Source organism: Aptenodytes patagonicus, chromosome 1 (genome assembly GCF_965638725.1).
Source record: "Aptenodytes patagonicus chromosome 1, bAptPat1.pri.cur, whole genome shotgun sequence".
Taxonomy (NCBI): Eukaryota; Metazoa; Chordata; class Aves; order Sphenisciformes; family Spheniscidae; genus Aptenodytes; species Aptenodytes patagonicus.
In genome coordinates this window covers 201,244,420-201,262,131 of record NC_134949.1, presented here as the reverse complement: position 1 = coordinate 201,262,131, position 17,712 = coordinate 201,244,420, and the positions used below count along the sequence as shown (strand labels likewise).

The window sequence follows — 17,712 nt, the reverse complement described above, 5'->3', positions numbered from 1 at the left end:
GCAAGCACTTGTACGTAAAATGGTGTTCAGTTTGGGAAAGCTGAACAATTAAGAGATCCAACAAGCTTCTTACATAAGGGAAAGTCTCTGACCACTGGTAAATTGTTTCTTATGCTTATTTATCTGCCTTTCAGTTTCCTCCTTTAAAATTATCTTTTGTGGTTAGAGTTGCATTATTGACCTCTCCTATTTTGCTGTATAATTCTGGCCTTTGTCCTTGACTGGTATCTTCTACAGGTTAAAGGAAAGATTTCATTGGATGAAGAACTGCATAATGAATTAAAAAGGGGGGAGGGGGGGGAAGACAATTAGAACAACTGTCATTGCGGTGTCTGCGGTGCCTCCTTTAGTGGTTGAGGTTTTAGGTTTTATCCTTGCACAAGAAGTCTTAAACCATTAATGACAGTTAAACCCTGTGGGAGACCAGTCATAAACCAGAACAATTATCTTACACTATCCTGAGAGTTATTTAGAGAAGGAAAGGAGACAAATATTGACAAATCTGTTTAAAAACATCTTAGTGTTACAAATCTAAGTATCAGCAATTGCCTTTATAACCAAGGGGAGCTTCTTGTAAGAACTTAAAAAAAAATTGGCTTAGAGAAGTTTTAAAAGAGTTTTTAAAGCCCAATCCCTGTCCTTTATCAGTATCCTGCTCACTTTTGAGGACAAGAAAAATGTAACAAATAGTATACCTTCTTTTGATTTTCTTAAAAAAAAAAAAAAAAAAAGTATGGACTGGCTTTACTGAAAATTTAGATGATGATTATTTAACAAACTTCAGGCTACCAAAACTGAGAAGCCACAGGAGTTATATTCCTGTGATTCCATTGATATGGAATCTTGCTGTTAGTTTTTCCAATTCTGACACCTTATAATTCATGTGCATGTGTAATGTGATGGTATCCTTTTGCATTTTATCACATACTAAACAACATTGTGGTGTTGCAAATTATTGTATTTACTGAGAAATTATTAATGCTTTTTGTACTAACTGGTTAGATGTAGAACTGTATTGTTAGCTATAAATTAAAATTTATATGACAAAATGCACTTATCAAGGGAACAAAGTAAGCTTTGAGGTAAAACCATGCTTGTTTATACATTTGACTCTGTGCTTATTTATAAAATACAGTCAACAGGCATCTCAGTCATTAACAAGAATTAGGTAGGTTCTACAGGAAGCCTTTGTTCAAGGCTTCATGTTCACCATTAGTAAGTTTAACTCAATTATAGATTACATTTTTTTGTTATTATTTGCTGGAATCTACCTATCTTTTTAATAGAAGGAATGCTGTCGGGGACTATCTTGTTTACTGTTGGCTTGCTTTTACCTAGTTATGTCACATGTAGAGAATTAAATGGAACTCTATAACATATCCGACATTTGTTTTATAATCAATAAAGAGTCATTGTACTGACACTGCACATGAGCTAGGGTTTTTCACTGTGCCTAAACAATGGGTTGTTTTCTCCCATGTTAACTTCTGGTAAAAAAAGGCTGTATAGTAACTAGTTAATGCTTTTGGCATCTAATTGAAAATGGAAGATTGTTGAAAATGAGCATGTTGGAATTTAATGTAGAGCTTCACAAAATGTTGATAAGCATTGCCATTGGAAAGTTTCAAAATATCGATACCAAAAATGTTACTAGGTATCTCAAAATTATTGATGTAAGCAAGAAGCAGGATGTTGAGGACACTTCTTTGTTCTTCCCATTAAGCTCCTGCTTTTCAGCAACACGAAGTGGAGGGTAGGACCACTATTGTGCATCTCTCACCTCAGTATCGTTTGAGATCATGTATCTCTGGCATTGTGGTTCTCCTGGGCTATCACTATCATTAATCATTAATGTGGATAGCATACTTTTGACACCTATATGTATCAGTTGGAAAATGGCACTGTCATAACTAAGTTCATTGGAATTGTTCTGCTTTTAAATATTGCATAGATGTGATTTATAGTTTCCAGGCTTTTCAGAGTCTTAGAGTGTTTTGTGACAAGAGGGAAATGTTTTAGTTCAAACTAAAAGCAGTTAAAGACCCTAAGGAAAATCAAAATTTAAGAGAAAAGTGGACATGAGAACGGGACACTTAATAAATGGATTATTTAATTTTAAAATAGGTAACAGCTTAATCTTAATGAGAGGAATGTAATTCATTCCTTTTCTTACCAAACACCAGTGCAGTGGTATAAAAACAAAGCAAGTTGGCTTAATGTCTAGTGGTATTTAGCAAGGTAAGTGAATTGCATATGTTGATTGTTTTATAGAAACCCGACTGCAATATGAAAGCTACTTAGGTTAAACTTATTTTCCTTTATGTTCAAATAGTCATGTCCTTTAGAATAAAAAGTGGATTATTTCTTGGTTAGCTGCTGAATATGTCAGGTAACCAAATTTCATTTAATATGACAGAACAAGTAATTAGGGAAATATTTTTCTCCATAGGTTCTCAGGAGGGACGCAGGACATAATCCCGTTAGAGTGTATTGGATAGAGACCTGCTTCATAACGGCAATTGAGTGACAGGTTATACTGTATAAGTTTGCAGGGGATGCAGAGCAGAAAAGTGAAGTCCTGGGTGGAGTGAGGTCTTCCCCATTCTCTGTCCACTAGGAGCTTGCAGAAGAGGTGCTAATGGGGAGGCATACGCAAGAGGGCTCCTTAATAGTGAGGAAAAAGCAGGTAGTGCCAGCAGAGAGCAACCGCTTTGCCTCTCTGATTACCTCATGAGAAAGAAGGAGCCTGCAGGCTATTTGTTTTGGATTTACTGGCCAAGGTTCAATATATGATGGCTGTTTAGAAGAAGATAGTGGGCTAGGTAGATCTTTGTCCTGATAGTATGTGGCTATTTTTATGATCTTGGCCAAAGTATGTAGGTACAACATATACCACAATCCTTATGATTAATGTCCTTTATCATGTTTCTCTTCTATAATCTGTGTCCTTGATGTGCCTGGGAACCATTCCACAGACTATTCTGAAATAAAATCCACCATTTTCCAATGGTGGACTAAAATTCCATTAACTGTATTGTTGCAATTTATTCTAGTCACAGAATGCATCTGTGAGTTAACAAAAAAAAATAATGAAATTGCTCTGACAAGTACATTTGAATAATAACAAATGTTGTTATCCGTGAAAATAAAAACCGAATGTTTTGATTTACTGGAGACTTCTGTTGACTAAAATCATCTATTAGTATTTATAGGAAATACATTCTGTTCACTTCTGTACGTGAAGTTGGGGAAGCAGGAGTGTGTGGTTGTAGGATTTTTCAGTTGTTTTCTTTTAAAAACAGACATTGCTATCTGCACAAACATTTTGTGTGATACTGTTAGTTGTGCAATACAAATTAGATTAAAAACAATGTGTAATTATTGAAAGTTTAATGTTTCTTAGTCTTTCAACTTTATTGATGGTGTTCTCTGATAACTATGTTAAACCTCTGCAAGATTTGCTTTACAGAAGTAATATATTATTCAAACTACTTTTAAAAAAAAGCATGTATATATTGTGACTCTTGAAAAAGTTTGGGTTTTTTAAGCTACCATAAAGAAATTGGCAAATGGCTGAAAAATAAGTAAGGGATGCTGGTGACCTATTAGATTTGCCTGTGCAAGCTACAGTGGTGCAAGTGCGTAGTCTTATTAGCAAAAGATGCTAGAAGAGTCTACAAAAGGCTTGCCAATGTGACGGCCATCTGCAAGAAGGGCCGGAAGGAGGATCCGGGGAACTACAGGCCTGTCAGCCTGACCTCGGTGCCGGGGAAGATTATGGAGCGGTTCATCTTGAGGGTGCTCACAAGGCATGTGCGGGACAACCAGGGGATCCGGCCCAGCCAGCACGGGTTCACGAGAGGCAGGTCCTGCTTGACCAACCTGATCTCCTTCTATGACCAGGTGACCTGCCTAGTGGATGAGGGAAAGGCTGTGGATGTGGTCTACCTGGACTTCAGTAGGGCCTTTGACACCGTCTCCCACAGCATTCTCCTAGAGGAGCTGGTGGCTCACAGCTTAGACAGGTGTACTCTGCGCTGGGTCAAAAACTGGCTGGACGGCCAGGCCCAGAGAGTTGTGGTGAATGGAGTTCAATCCAGTTGGCGGCCGGTCACGAGCGGTGTTCCCCAGGGCTCAGTTTTGGGGCCGGTCTTGTTTAATATCTTTATCAATGATCTGGATGAGGGGATCGAGTGCACCCTCAGTAAGTTTGCAGACGACACCAAGTTGGGCAGGAGCGTTGATCTGCTTGAGGGTAGGAAGGCTCTGCAGAGGGACCTGGACAGGCTGGATCGATGGGCCGAGGCCAACTGTCTGAGATTCAACAAGGCCAAGTGCCGGGTCCTGCACTTGGGTCACAACAACCCCATGCAGCGCTACAGGCTTGGGGAAGAGTGGCAGGAAAGCTGCCTGTCGGAAAAGGACCTGGGGGTGCTGGTTGACAGCTGGCTGGTGGCCAAGAAGGCCAATGGCATCCTGGCCTGTATCAGAAATAGTGTGGCCAGCAGGAGTAGGGAAGTGATCATGCCCCTGTACTCGGCCCTGGTGAGGCCGCACCTTGAATACTGTGTTCAGTTTTGGGCCCCTCACTACAAGAAGGACGTCGAGGTGCTGGAGCGTGTCCAGAGAAGGGCAACGAAGCTGGGGAAGGGTGTGGAGAACAAGTCTTATGAGGAGCTGCTGAGGGAACTGAGGTTGTTTAGCCTGGAGAAAAGGAGGCTGAGGGGAGACCTCATCGCTCTCTACAACTACCTGAAAGGAGGTTGTAGCGAGGTGGGTGTCGGTCTCTTCTCCCAAGTAACTAGCGATAGGATGAGAGGAAATGGCCTCAAGTTGCGCCAGGGGAGGTTTAGATTGGATGTGAGGAAAACTTTCTTTACTGCAAGAGTGGTGAAACATTGGAACAGGCTGCCCAGGGAAGTGGTGGAGTCCCCATCCCTGGAGGTATTTAAAAGACGTGTAGATGCAGCACTTAGGGACATGGTTTAGTGGGCATGGTGGTGTTGGGTTGACGGTTGGACTCGATGATCTTAGAGGTCTTTTCCAACCTAATGGTTCTATGATTCTATTAAAAGTAGTTGCAAAAGCCATTTATTTTCTCAGAGTACATTTGGTTTGTGACTTTGGTAACTCTCAGTTATTTCAATTTCTGTTGCTTCTCTTCTGGCTTGGAAACAAAAGAAGATAGGTTAAAGCAAAAACAAACAAACAAAAAAAGCACAACCCCAAAGCACCACCAAAGAACTTGTTTTAAAATATAACTGGTTATTGAAGCCTGGAAATTAGAAGCTTATTATACCTGTCATGAGCTTGTTTTGTACTTGCATCTCTATCTTGAGCTTAAAGTGAGGTTTGTGAAAGTGAGAGAAGAGAGCCAAGAATGGGCTATGAAGTATTATAAGCAAAATGAACTAGGAATATCTGTTTAGTAATACTATGTTTCATGCTCCTTAAGCTATGCTCATTTATCAATATCTTTATAGTCCATAAAAATCAATTTTGAATTTTTACTTTCACAGATTTGGCAAACCTAAGTTACTTGATTTTGCATATTAAAGTAAATGGTCATTAATGGTTCCCTTTTTGGAGGTAAGGAGGTCCCCTAATCTAACAGGCTGATCTCTGTTTGATTAAGTCTAGATCAGAAGGAATATATAAAAGGAACTAAACCAGACAAAGTGAAAACAAGTTGGTGCTGTTAGTTCCAAGCTTGAGAATAGTTTTGATTTTACTTCCCTGAAAATAAACCTGCAAGGTCTGTTTCTTAGTCTTTCAGTATTCAGGTTCAACATCTTGAACTAAAAGCTCATATTCTGCTGTGGCCCAAAAAGGTCTGTTGGAGATTGGTATAATAAATGGGAAGAGAGTCTCCTTCTGGTGACACAGGAACACTAGACCGGGAGGATGACTTCTGGTTTTGTATTTTATGTTAGGTACTTGTACGTAAAATGCCTTTATCAGTCTTCTTTTCTGTCAGAAGTGACTGGATTGTTCTTCCAGGTCTCCTAAGTGGGTAAAATTTGTCCTGTGTCGCGCTTTAAAACTGTCTCCACTTGCATTCCTGCTAAGGTAGGACTTTTTCTTTCAAGGAGTTAGTCTTGTGCTAATGAAGCTTTTATTAGGGCAGACATTTGAACTTTATCAGACTAATTTCTGTCCTACCCTGAAATCAAGCATTCTTTACAGTTATCTAAAGAACAGCTAGAGAACTTTGTGCCAAATAGCCCACTTGGTATCAGGAGTCAAAATTTTCTCTTAGCAAATGATTACATTGAACTGTTAACTCTAAGTTACGCAGACTTGTGGTGTATCTGAGTGTATTTTAAACTAAATAATAGACTGTCATTTCCATCCATCAGGGTATGGGTTGGTTTTTTTTTTTGCCATGAAGTTTCAGCCAATGAATTTCAACACCTCCTTGTGATAAAAAATCAGATGCTAATCAGGACTCAGTACAGGGAACAGGTTTTCTGAGCAGCACAACAAAATGATTTTTTTCCCTTTCTTGCATCAAAGCAGCTTATAATTTTCATACTAAGAATTGATGAAGAGAGTCTGGAACAATATCTCAAGACTCATGTAACTCCATTTAAATACACAGAAACCTTTGTTTCTTAGGCACAGTTCCTTTAAGGGTGGTTCTTTGGGACAGCTTGCTGAAGTGACTTAATGTTACCATTGCCATTACTTAAGCATTACCATTATCGTTAGATAAGTATTGACAACTGCTATTTTGCAGGGCTTATCAAATGAGCAAACATTTCTTCTGGGACTTGGGGAGTACTGGGATCATAGGACTGGACTGAATGGGTCTTGACAGACAGGTACCTCGTGTCTGTTACTATCTATAATTACGCATTCAAACGTGCTTGTTTTCTTTGGAAAACCCTCCAAAGATGAAAGTTCACACCCTCTTTAAGCAATGTATTAGGGCTGCATTGTGCCAGCTTTGCCTTCTGAAACTGCAGGATAATTGTATATATAACAATAGCATTTTTTTAAATAAAGCATCAATAGTGCCTAATAAACTTGTGTGTAATTTTTTTGCAACAAAGGCAGTTTCAGTTTGACAGTTGCTAGCTTTGTCCTTTCATTGTAGAAAACCTTACTGCTGGTGCCAGCGATGTTATTTAGAACTCTCCTCCCAGAAATTAAAGAAAATGAGGCAGTTCTCGTAATAATTTTTACTTGTCTCTTCCTGGTCTATGTCCCAAGAAAGCTAATGTCCTGAGGCAGGTAACAATGACAACAGGAGGACATTGGTGAGTACAAAGTTAATCTTCATTGCTTATAGAGCCTTTGTTTTTTCACAATGTACGTTATGTTCCAAGCATTTCAAATAAATTTTTAATGTTTCTCTTCATGCTTGGAAAAAAGGTCTGAAATCTAAAAAAAAGAGGAAAAACTGTAGGAATTATCAAAGCTATTGACTTATAGAAATGACTGTAGGATGGGGAAGGGCATGATAAAATGCTTTCCCTGTATAATAGTGGTGTAACATGCAGACTTGTTTGAAATGGGGAATAAACATGCTTTATAGTGTATTCAGCAAATTTGGGTTTTTGATTTTCTGAGACAGACACTGAAGTGTGATATTTTTGGAAGAACTCAGCAGGCCATGCTCAAGATTAGCTGGGCTCATACTCTTAAGCAAAGTTTGCTGTATTGGATTATGGTTTGATACTGTGTAATTTACAGGTTTTCCCTTCGGCGCATTAAGACCACTTATAAAAGATTCATTAGAGTTTACGGAATTGAGCAGTGCTGCTCAGTGGGCAAAACTGTGTGAAGTAAATTTGAGGACAGAAGCCAAACGTTTTAAACCATGGTGGGTTGATCCCAGCCAGCAAATAAGCACCCACTACCTTACTTGCTCCCACGCACACACCCCACAGCGCACTGGGGGAGAGAATCAGAAGAGCAAAAGCAAGAAAAAACTCGTGGGTTGAGATAAAGGCAGTTTACTAAGTGCGTGTGGGGAGCAAGTGGTGCAAAAGCAATCACTCACCACCTCCCACAAGCAGCCTGATGCCCAGCCAGTCTTTGTACAACCCCTAGTTTGGAAAGACTACCCCACAGTGTTCTTGCTGAGTACGATGGTGTGGAATATCCCTTTGGTCAGTCAGGGTCAGCTGTCCTGGCTGTGTCCCCTCCCAACCTGTTGCCCACCCGCAACCTGCTCGCTGGGAGGGCAGGGTGAGAAACAGGCAGCCCGGGCACTGTGTAAGCACCGCTCAGCAATACCTAAACATTGGTGTGTTATCAGCACTGTTTTAGTCACAAACAGAAAACACAGCACCATATGGGCTGCCATGAAGAAAATTAACTCCGTCCCAGCCAGAGGCAGTACACAAACCTACAGGAGTGCCCTCTTCCCCCAGAAGAAAATGTAAGAAACTAAAGGTAAATCTTTCACTGAAATATTTTTAAGCTTGCATAATAACAAGCTCGTGCTTGAAAGTACCAGAAGTAAAGCTGAACATGTTACTTCATTCATATTTTCTCAGCAGGTATGAAGGACATTTAAATTATTTTTTCTTCTTGGAATACTTTAAAATTGTCAATAAACTTATTAGGTAGCATTCCCTTAGTGGCACACTGCTGTGTGCATACTATATATTATTCAGGATAAAAATGTTTTTGAAGCTAAAATGAATGCAGCCTCCTTTAAGAAGGGTACGGTAATGTGGAGAATTATGTGCTGTTGTAGTGATTCACATGAGAATAGTCTTTTTAGTGCTGTCATTCGGTTATAAACCATACTGTGAGCACGCTGGGTAAGATTAATCTGACATAACTTTAGATGTTCCTGTCTGAACTAGTTGTCCTTTTATAGTCAGTGTGAAGTACTACATTCCCAGGGAAAGATTTATTTCATCCTAATGTTGCATCTAAAACGAGGGAGATGAATCACTTCCCAGAAGCACCTTTTACTTTCCACTGATGGTAAAGAGAATTTTGAAAATTACCCCAGATACACATACCTGTAATTCAGATGTCTAAAGAACTCCATTCAACAATTAAACATTTAAAAAAAAAAAAAAGGAATTTGTACCAGCTATGGAAAACATCAGCTTTAAGTTTTTGTTACTTGTGTTTTTCTTTGTAGTCATATTAATATATTTAGGTTAACAGGTACATGTGATCAGCACACACTGGTCACTGAAAAGTTTTATTTATTTCATTTAACATTCTAAACACTTTTACCTAAAGAAATCTTCATTCACGCAGCTGAAGAAGAATCTTCCTAAAAACCTGAATTAATTGTTTAGATATTTAATGGTTTAGTTAATGACCAGAAAATAGTAACTTATTTTTTTTCTGCCTGGGTTCACCACTGCTTTTGTCAGACTACTGTGTTTTAATGCTTAAATTGGAGCCCTATCTTTAGAAAAGAAGCAGTAGCAGTCTGATTCCACGTATTTTGAACTCTTACTGGTGATTATGAAATCAATTCAATGTTGTTTTGTAGAAAAGATGTTCCAATTTGAACACAAATTATTGTTGAATGTTATGTGATGGCCTTTGTTATAAAGGGTAAAAAGTTTACTAATTTTCTCTTTAAAACAACTAATTGATTTGGAATTTTAAAAGAATCTCACTCCTATCCCAGCTGGTTATTTCCAGCTCTTTTGTAATTTGTGCCAAATGCCAAGTCAGCTGTTTTGCAATGCCTAAAAAGATATATGAACATCAGGGAGAGGAAAAGAATGAATAATTTTGTTTCCAAACTGCTTACCTCCTACGCTGACCAGGCAAGATTGTATTATGTAAATATGTATTTATTTTAACCTAAAGTGGTTCTCACAAACTAGTCCAAAACAGATAAGAATGGTTGTCATGTTGACTGTGATATGCCCTCATTTATTCTTGGCCTTAGAAAAGGTAGAGCAAGTGTGACAGTACTTAATTAGGAGAGGGAAGGAAGGAGTGCCTTGGTGCAAGTCTGACCTGGATGTTGTTAGAGTTGTAGTAATTATACCATTGTGATAATTGCATTTTTCAATGACACTGTCTGTCTAGTATTCTAGAATTTATATTCTTGGTTTTTGTTGAAATAAATGCAGATAGGAATCAAACTGGAAGCAAACTAGAAAGAAGTGCTTCTTTGATGGCAATGAACAGCAAATTTAGAGATTCAGATGTTTGAAGACTTTGGTTTATTAGTTTTAATATACTTTCTTTGATCAAGACAAATACATAAAATACAAGACTGTTAATATAGATGGGGAAAAAAGGGTTACAATAAAGAGGTTTGTTTTTGTTGTAGGTAAGTACAATCACATTTCACCTTATGCTGGAAGAATGTGAAACTGAAAAAATATCTTTGCCTGCCCAAAAGTGTTTACAGATTAAATACAAGACAAGAAGTAGAAGATGGTTATAGATAATACCTTTTTCTCCTTGTAAGCATCCTTGTAATTAAGATGACATTTGAAGAAACCAAAAACTCTGCCAAAAATATATTCTTACTAATTAAAAGTAAGTTTCAGTTGCACAGGTTAGTAGTTCTTAAGACTGCGAATCAGACAAGGAGTAGAGAGAAGTATGTGTAAAGTGTTAAAAGTAAACAGAAATATCCAGTTTAGGTACCATGAAAATTTTTCCAAAGTATGAGTGCAGAACATGGAAAAATAGACTATTCTGAGAAATTTTTGATACTTTATGTATTTAACATGAAAGTAATTGCAAAAAAAAAAAAGTTTTATTTGATCTCCCTGTAGTTCAGATTTTCACATTTTATTGTTACCATGTATTTGTATTACTGTGTCATTCTTTCTTTAGCAGAATGCACTCATGTTTTTCATTTATCCAAAAAAATACTAAATGCTTCTAAAATATCTTTTTGCATTTTACACACTTCTTTAGATCCTTATGCTTGGCAGTTGTTTGGTTTTTTTTGATCACAGATGAAATTGTGTTGAAAGATCTTCATGTCGTCAGGGTTTTTTTATAAAATCCTCCTAGAAGAAGTTCTGACCTCTGCTTTCTTTGAATTTGTTGCCATTCAGTAGCATAATCATCCTGATGTTCTATTTGTTTATTTCTTCTAAGATTGACTGCCATCTTTCCTTTCCTTCTGTGTTCATTTTATGGATTTTTATGGATTTTCAAGTTGAGAAGCCATCTATTATTGGAGAAAAGAAGACTGAGGGATGACCTCATTGCTCTCTACACCTTCCTGAGGAAGGGAAGTGGAGAGGGAGGTGCTGACCTCTTCTCCCTGGTATCCAGTGATAGGACGTGTGGGAATGGTTCAAAGCTGCACCAGGGGAGGTTTAGACTGGACATTAGGAAGCATTTCTTTACCGAGAGGGTGGTCAAACACTGGAACAGGCTTCCTAGAGAGGTGGTCGATGCCCCAAGCCTGTCAGTGTTTAAGAGGCATTTGGATAATACCCTCAACACTTTTGGTCAGCCCTGAAGTGGTCAGGCAGTTGGACTAGAGGATCGTTGTACGTCCCTTCCAACTGAAATAGTCCTATTCTATTCTATTCTATTCTATTCTATTCTATTCTCTCTTCATTTCAATCCATTCTTCAAAACTTGATTTGTCATAGAATCACAGAATAGTTTGGGTTGGAAGGGACCTTTAAAGGTCATCTAGTCCAACCCCTCCTGCCAGGGGCAGGGACATCTTCAACTAAATCAGGTTGCTCAGAGCCCCGTCCAACCTGACCTGGAATGTTTCCAGGCATGGGGCAGCCACCACCTCTCTCGGCAACCTGTGCCAGTGTTTCACCACCCTCAGCGTAAAAAATCCCTTCCTTATATCTAGTCTAAATCTACCCCCCTTTAGTTTAAAGCCATTCCCCCTTGTCCTGTCGCAACAGGCCCTGCTAAAAAGTTTGCCACCATCTTTTTTATAAGCCCCCTTTAAGTACTGATAGAAGAATCTGATTCTGAAGAATTCTGATTTTCACAAGTAAACAATTTAATTCTAGATGTTCAGCAGCACATATTTTACTCCATTTTGAGAACTGATCTGAATATACTATCAAGCATATGTAGACAGCTTCTCTATTTTGGGGGGAATATTTCATCTCTGTTCTAGATCAAAAGGGCATAAAAGACTGGCCTAAGTTCTGCAGAGATGCAGCAGCTTAGGAAGAAACACTTTTATTGCATAGCATAATGAATGGTAGAAGCTTATTGAGGAATGACCACAGTATTCAGAAAAATGGAGATTCTGAGTAGTGCAGCTGCTTTTGAAGATGGTGGTGTAGGTTCTTGGAGCAAGGAGTGTCAACCTGTCATTGTAAACAACCTCAGGATAGGGAAGATAGCCTAATTTGCTTATAACTGCCAGTTCAGTACTTCTTCAGGAGGAGTTATGCTTGTTGGCCATATTCGTCTGACTTGGAACCATGATCTGTACATTAGTTTGCTGCTTCATTTCTTGCTGCTTCATTTCTTACGGCTGTGCTGTGAAAGATGCAGAATAGTTAAAAAGTGATACATGAGCTTTGCAAAGGACAAGCAATAATTCAAGATACTTAATCACAGTGAAAGCATGGTCTTTACTGAATATTAAATGTTCACTTGAAGAATGCAAATTAAGACTGAGTGTTTGACATAAGAAAAAAGATTGTGTTTGAGATCTATGATATAGAAAGAACACTGATTTATGGTAAGGTATACTGGCTCCTGTAAGGATTTCTGTCTTAGTGTTCGTATTGTACTCTAGCTGAAATTTGTCGTACTACAGAACTCTTCCACATGTTGTATTAAAAATAAGTTACTTTTTATGGCAGTATGATTTAACTTTTTTGTGTGTGGTATTGCAACGAGAACCCAAGTTATAAAGTTGCAAATTCATTACGAATTTTTACAGTTGCCTACTGACAGTTTTTAATGTGCCTTAGTTATTTAAAGTAGGACTCACAGGGACTCCAAGATCTCCTTTCTGGCTGATAATACCAGATCTGAGCCAGTCTTTTTGTACATATGGGTAAAACTATAATAATGTGGCATTACTTTGCATTTACTAACTTTGGACTCTTCCTATATGTTGTTGCCCGGCCACTTGATATCAGAAAAATCTTTGCAGCTCTCAGTACTTGGTGTTTTTTAACTGAATTTAATGTTTTTTGGCTGTTCAGCAAACTTTGTCCTTTCATTAGTATCCGCACTTGTTACCAGCTCATTATCGCTATGGTTCTCCACTGATAATCTCCCTCTGTTGTGAAGACTGACTGGTTATTCCTCTTTATCTACTGTCTTTTGCTTGGGAAATGCAGGTGTAGAAGTGTTGTTGCACAATGCTTTTTTTTTTGTAGTGAACGTTCTACTTCTTTCCTTGGCTGAATTATATTTTATTTTTCACATTTTAAAGCAGAGGTGGTTGCTTTCTATTACTTCTTGAACACAATTTAACTGTGGTCATTTATTTCTGTATACTCCATTTTTGTTTAGATTTTCTTTAACCCTCCCCCCACCTTCTTAAATTTTTTCCATCACCGTTAATTAGTTCGTTAATTTGTTTCCTTTACTGAGGAAGTTGATTTTAATGATAATTATGATCATTGTTAGTGGCTGAAATATGCTTAAACTGCAGTTAAGGGCAAATCAGGTACATTTTAATGTTCTCTGTGGTGAAATAAGCAGTCACTCTGATGGACTATAAATCTCTTGCTGCCAAATGGACAAGTAAAATAATTGTAATACCTACTGGATAGTTCGTAGCCCAGTAGAAGATTCTCCATAAAATCAATTTTATTAGCATTCAGTGGTCTTTTTGATGCAGATTTGCTGAGATGTTTTATGTATACAGACAGATTGTTTCTAATAGTACTGAAACCTCCCATCACTTCAGACTCAGTGAGCTCTATTTCAGTCTGTTTTAAATGTTACATATTAGTATATTAATTGACATTAGCAAGCAAATACAGTTTGAACTATTTTAGTCTGTTGTGAATTATTTTAGTCTGTTTTAACCATTCTATGTTGGTTTATTAATTTATATTAGCAAGAATTTTACAATGAATAGTGTTTGAGGAAAGGGGGATCAGTCTGTATTGAACCTCTGCATTCCAAATGAGGTATTACTAGTTTTCTCCCTGGTTTTAGGTCCATCTGTTATCAAAAACAAATGGTGGGATTCATCTCACCTAAATTAGGTATCTGAAAGTTGTATATCTAAATATTATCATAGAATTGTTGAGGCTGGAAGGGATCCAAGGATGGAGAATCCACAAACATGATTTTTTATCCTAGATTTTCTGCATAGAAAGAAATGGAAAGAAGTAGACACTTCCAGAAGGGGCTTCATTTCATCTTAGGATAAGCATCTAAGAGAGTTTAGCTGAATGTCTTCTACAGGTGCCTATTTTACCTCTGTGTGTTTTTAACATAATCTCAGAGAGGCTCATCCAGGTGGAGAGATACCTGAGAAAACAACAACCCAGCTGGTGAAGTGTGCACCGGTTACTGCTGTTTTCAGAAATAGAAACTCCACCTGGGTTTCTTTAAAAGTGTGGTGTTTTCCTCTGTGAAACTCTTTCATGATTCTAAAGGATGACCATAGAAATACTCTGCTTCTAATTTTGACAGTTTTATTGCCTGCCCTTGGTACACGTTATGTGTTTACCAAATATGCAAATATATGATATGCAGTCACAAGTTCTAAACTAAAATACTACTCAATTAGGATAATAGTTTTATTTGAATGTAATCAAATGTCTCAGGAGAACTAAGGAGGTAGTCAGTTTATATATTTAGTATATTAGAAGCTTTTATGTTAGAAAAATATAAATTGGTTATGAGCAATTAATTGATAGAGAAAAAGTAACTTGTAAGTGGATGAAAAATAATAAATGAGGGTAGAAGCCAAAGCAAGTCCTTGCTTAGTTGTACTAATTCTGTCTGAAGATTGGGAGTGAAAGAAGACTTTGAGTATTTGGATAGGTTTAACCATCAAAAAAAAGTTTGCATAATATTTCAGCTTGCTTCTTGTTTGGAGTTTAATTTGAAGGCAATACCAACTGCTTTAAATAGGCTATGAAATAGCCTTCTATTAAAAGTGACCATTGAAGTTGTGCACTTATAAGTGATGAATTCTTTGAATATCTTCAATTTAAAACATATTATTGCAATTTCAATATATAACTTCCTGAAACAAATAGAAAGAGTGTCTTAAAACTGCTTTAGAATTAATTTATTCTGCTCTTTTGCCATTCTGAATTAGGTAATATATTTGCAGTTATTGAAATGTAAAATTAGTGCTTTCAAAATTCTTCAAGGTTACTAGAATAAAGTAGGATGCATAAGAGTCAGGCTTTGTTTCCTTCAAAATTGAAAGATGTTTCTGCCATTAAAAGGGGATTATTTTTTAAACTAAGTTTCATATTCAGTTCAGTAAGGTGTTCTGAGTTCATCTTTTTAAAGTTACACAAATGGCTGATTGAAATTGGTGAATTCCATTCCTTAAGATATACTTGGTTTTGACTATAACTTTTGCAAATTTTTGCTATTTTTTTTTTCTTTTTTTTCCCCTCCTAAAATGTGCCCAGTAGTTGTGCTAGTTAATTGGAGCTCAGGACACTGATAGCATTTTGCAGGTATCTTGGTAGATAGGAGTCAGGCTATAATTTCATCAGTACTGCTGTTAAATCACTTTTCATCTGAGTGCTTGTTCCTCACGCAGTGCTTTCTCTCCCTTGCAGCAGCAGTAGGTTTCCGTGGCCACACGATGAACTGATCTGCGGTATAATTAAGCAAGTTTTCAATGTTTGCTTTGGTCCACAGCAAATCGCTGATTCTTTTTCTGAGCATGACTGCATGACTGTTTGGGTGGTACAATGGAAAGGGCAGTAAGGTCTTGCAAACACATAACTAAGAGCAAATGTTGGCTTATATCAGGAGAAAACATAGGTAAATTATTTTCAGTGTCTTTTTATTTCTGAGTAGGCAAATTTCTCTTCAGTGAACTGTAGGAAAGCTTCAATTGCTTTTGAGCTTTTCAGATTCTGCAGCTTCTGCACTACATCTCTCTGGGCCAGGCTACCATTTCAATTACTTTATAGGAAGGAATATTTCAAATATTTTTAAATTCATTTTATGAAAGTGTCGTATGACAAAATTGAAGGTACTATTTTATTATATTAGAGTGTATATTTTGTACAAGCTATGTTTTGCATAGCATGATTGTTAATTTGCTGTTTTACAGATCATAGCTGTGAGTTTCTCTATCAAAATTTCCTCTCTCATCATGCAAAAAATATTCAGTGTTGGTCAGAATGGAGGTATGAAAGACACTAAACTATGTATTTCACATTGTAATACTGTTCTTGTTTTCTTTTGTAGCTGGTTGGTGGCGAATTTGATCTAGAGATGAACTTTATAATCCAGGATGCAGAGAGCATTACATGCATGTCAGAGCTTTTGGAGCACTGTGATGTAACGTGCCAAGCAGAAATCTGGAGTATGTTCACAGCAATTCTACGTAAAAGTGTCCGTAATTTACAGACTAGCACAGAAGTTGGCTTAATTGAACAGGTACTGCTGAAGATGAGCACTGTGGACGACATGATTGCAGGTATAAATTGCCAACTGATAAAATAATTATTGCATTCTTGAACTGTCAACATTTTGTGATTATGGAAGGGTTTGGGATAACTTGGTTTTTACTTAAAGTGATATTTTGGTTAGTACTGCTATTAAGGTAGAAGGACTTTTTTACCAATTTCAGAAAAATGACAAAAATATATCCTTAGTTTAAAATATATGCAGATACATTGTTTAAAATAACTGCCTGTTAATTCATCTGAGAAGATAATGTTATCTTTGTGATAAAAAAAAGCAATTTTGAACATAATTAAGAACAGTACATGTTAGACTACTTACCTGTGAAGGTAATATTTTATGTTTTAAGTGCATTGATAATTTTGAGTAACTCAGATGTTAGAATTGTTCTTATGTTCCACTTTAAATATAACCGATACCGGACAGCGTATCAGAAATTATTCATAGCTTTGAATGCTGGACATTTGGATGTTATTAAACAACCTTTTCATAATGTATAGCTGTGCTCCCTATAATATCTCTTCTGTTTTTATACCTGTGTCTTTTAATGTCCTATAATTTTTTTACAGCATTAAAAAAATAGCATACTTTGTTCGCTTACTGAAAATAAGTGATGAAGTTGCACAGCTAAGGTTTTCAGAGTATGTTTGAAGGAGTTTGTGTTATTCCATACTACGTCCTGTCAGTAGTAGGGTACAGATTGTAATCCTGAATTACTTGGTTAGAGGAGCAGGTTTGGTTGTCACATTTAAATATGACAGCTAAGAACTACATATGATGAGTATTTATCTACTTATTTTTCTTGGGGAGAAACTTAAGCCAAGCAGTTTCTTTCAACTCAGTGTGAAGGTAGTTCTTCATTTTTACATAGTTTGGGACCGATAGTAGGATTTTTAAATTGTGAAGCATTTTTGAAAGACTGAAGAGGTTTGTTTTCCATAATTCTAAGATTTTACTTGATGATCTGATTCCTGACACATATATAGGCTTTGTGGAACAGTAAACCAGCGAGGATTTCAGACCAGAAACAAGAGGAGGGTAACAGCAGCATGAAAACTGGATAAGTCAGGAATGTTTTTGTCCTTGGCCTTTTTCAGCATAAAGGCATCTGTAATATTAAGTATTTGAAAAAGATATATTCTGTATTTCAAAGCAAGTCTCAGCAAACATCTTGTTGATTGGAAATGT

General features: G+C 37.1%; 1 protein-coding gene across 5 annotated transcripts in view; it reads left to right on the top strand.

Moving 5' to 3' along the window:
• The window catches only part of NBEA (neurobeachin), a 516,384-nt gene that overhangs the window by 74,258 nt on the left and 424,414 nt on the right, over positions 1 to 17,712 (top strand). For all 5 annotated transcript variants that reach the window (XM_076364262.1, XM_076364263.1, XM_076364261.1 and 2 more), the window contains exon 2: positions 16,306 to 16,537. In XM_076364262.1, coding sequence (XP_076220377.1) covers positions 16,306 to 16,537 — 232 coding nt within the window. The remainder of the gene's footprint in view (positions 1 to 16,305; positions 16,538 to 17,712) is intronic.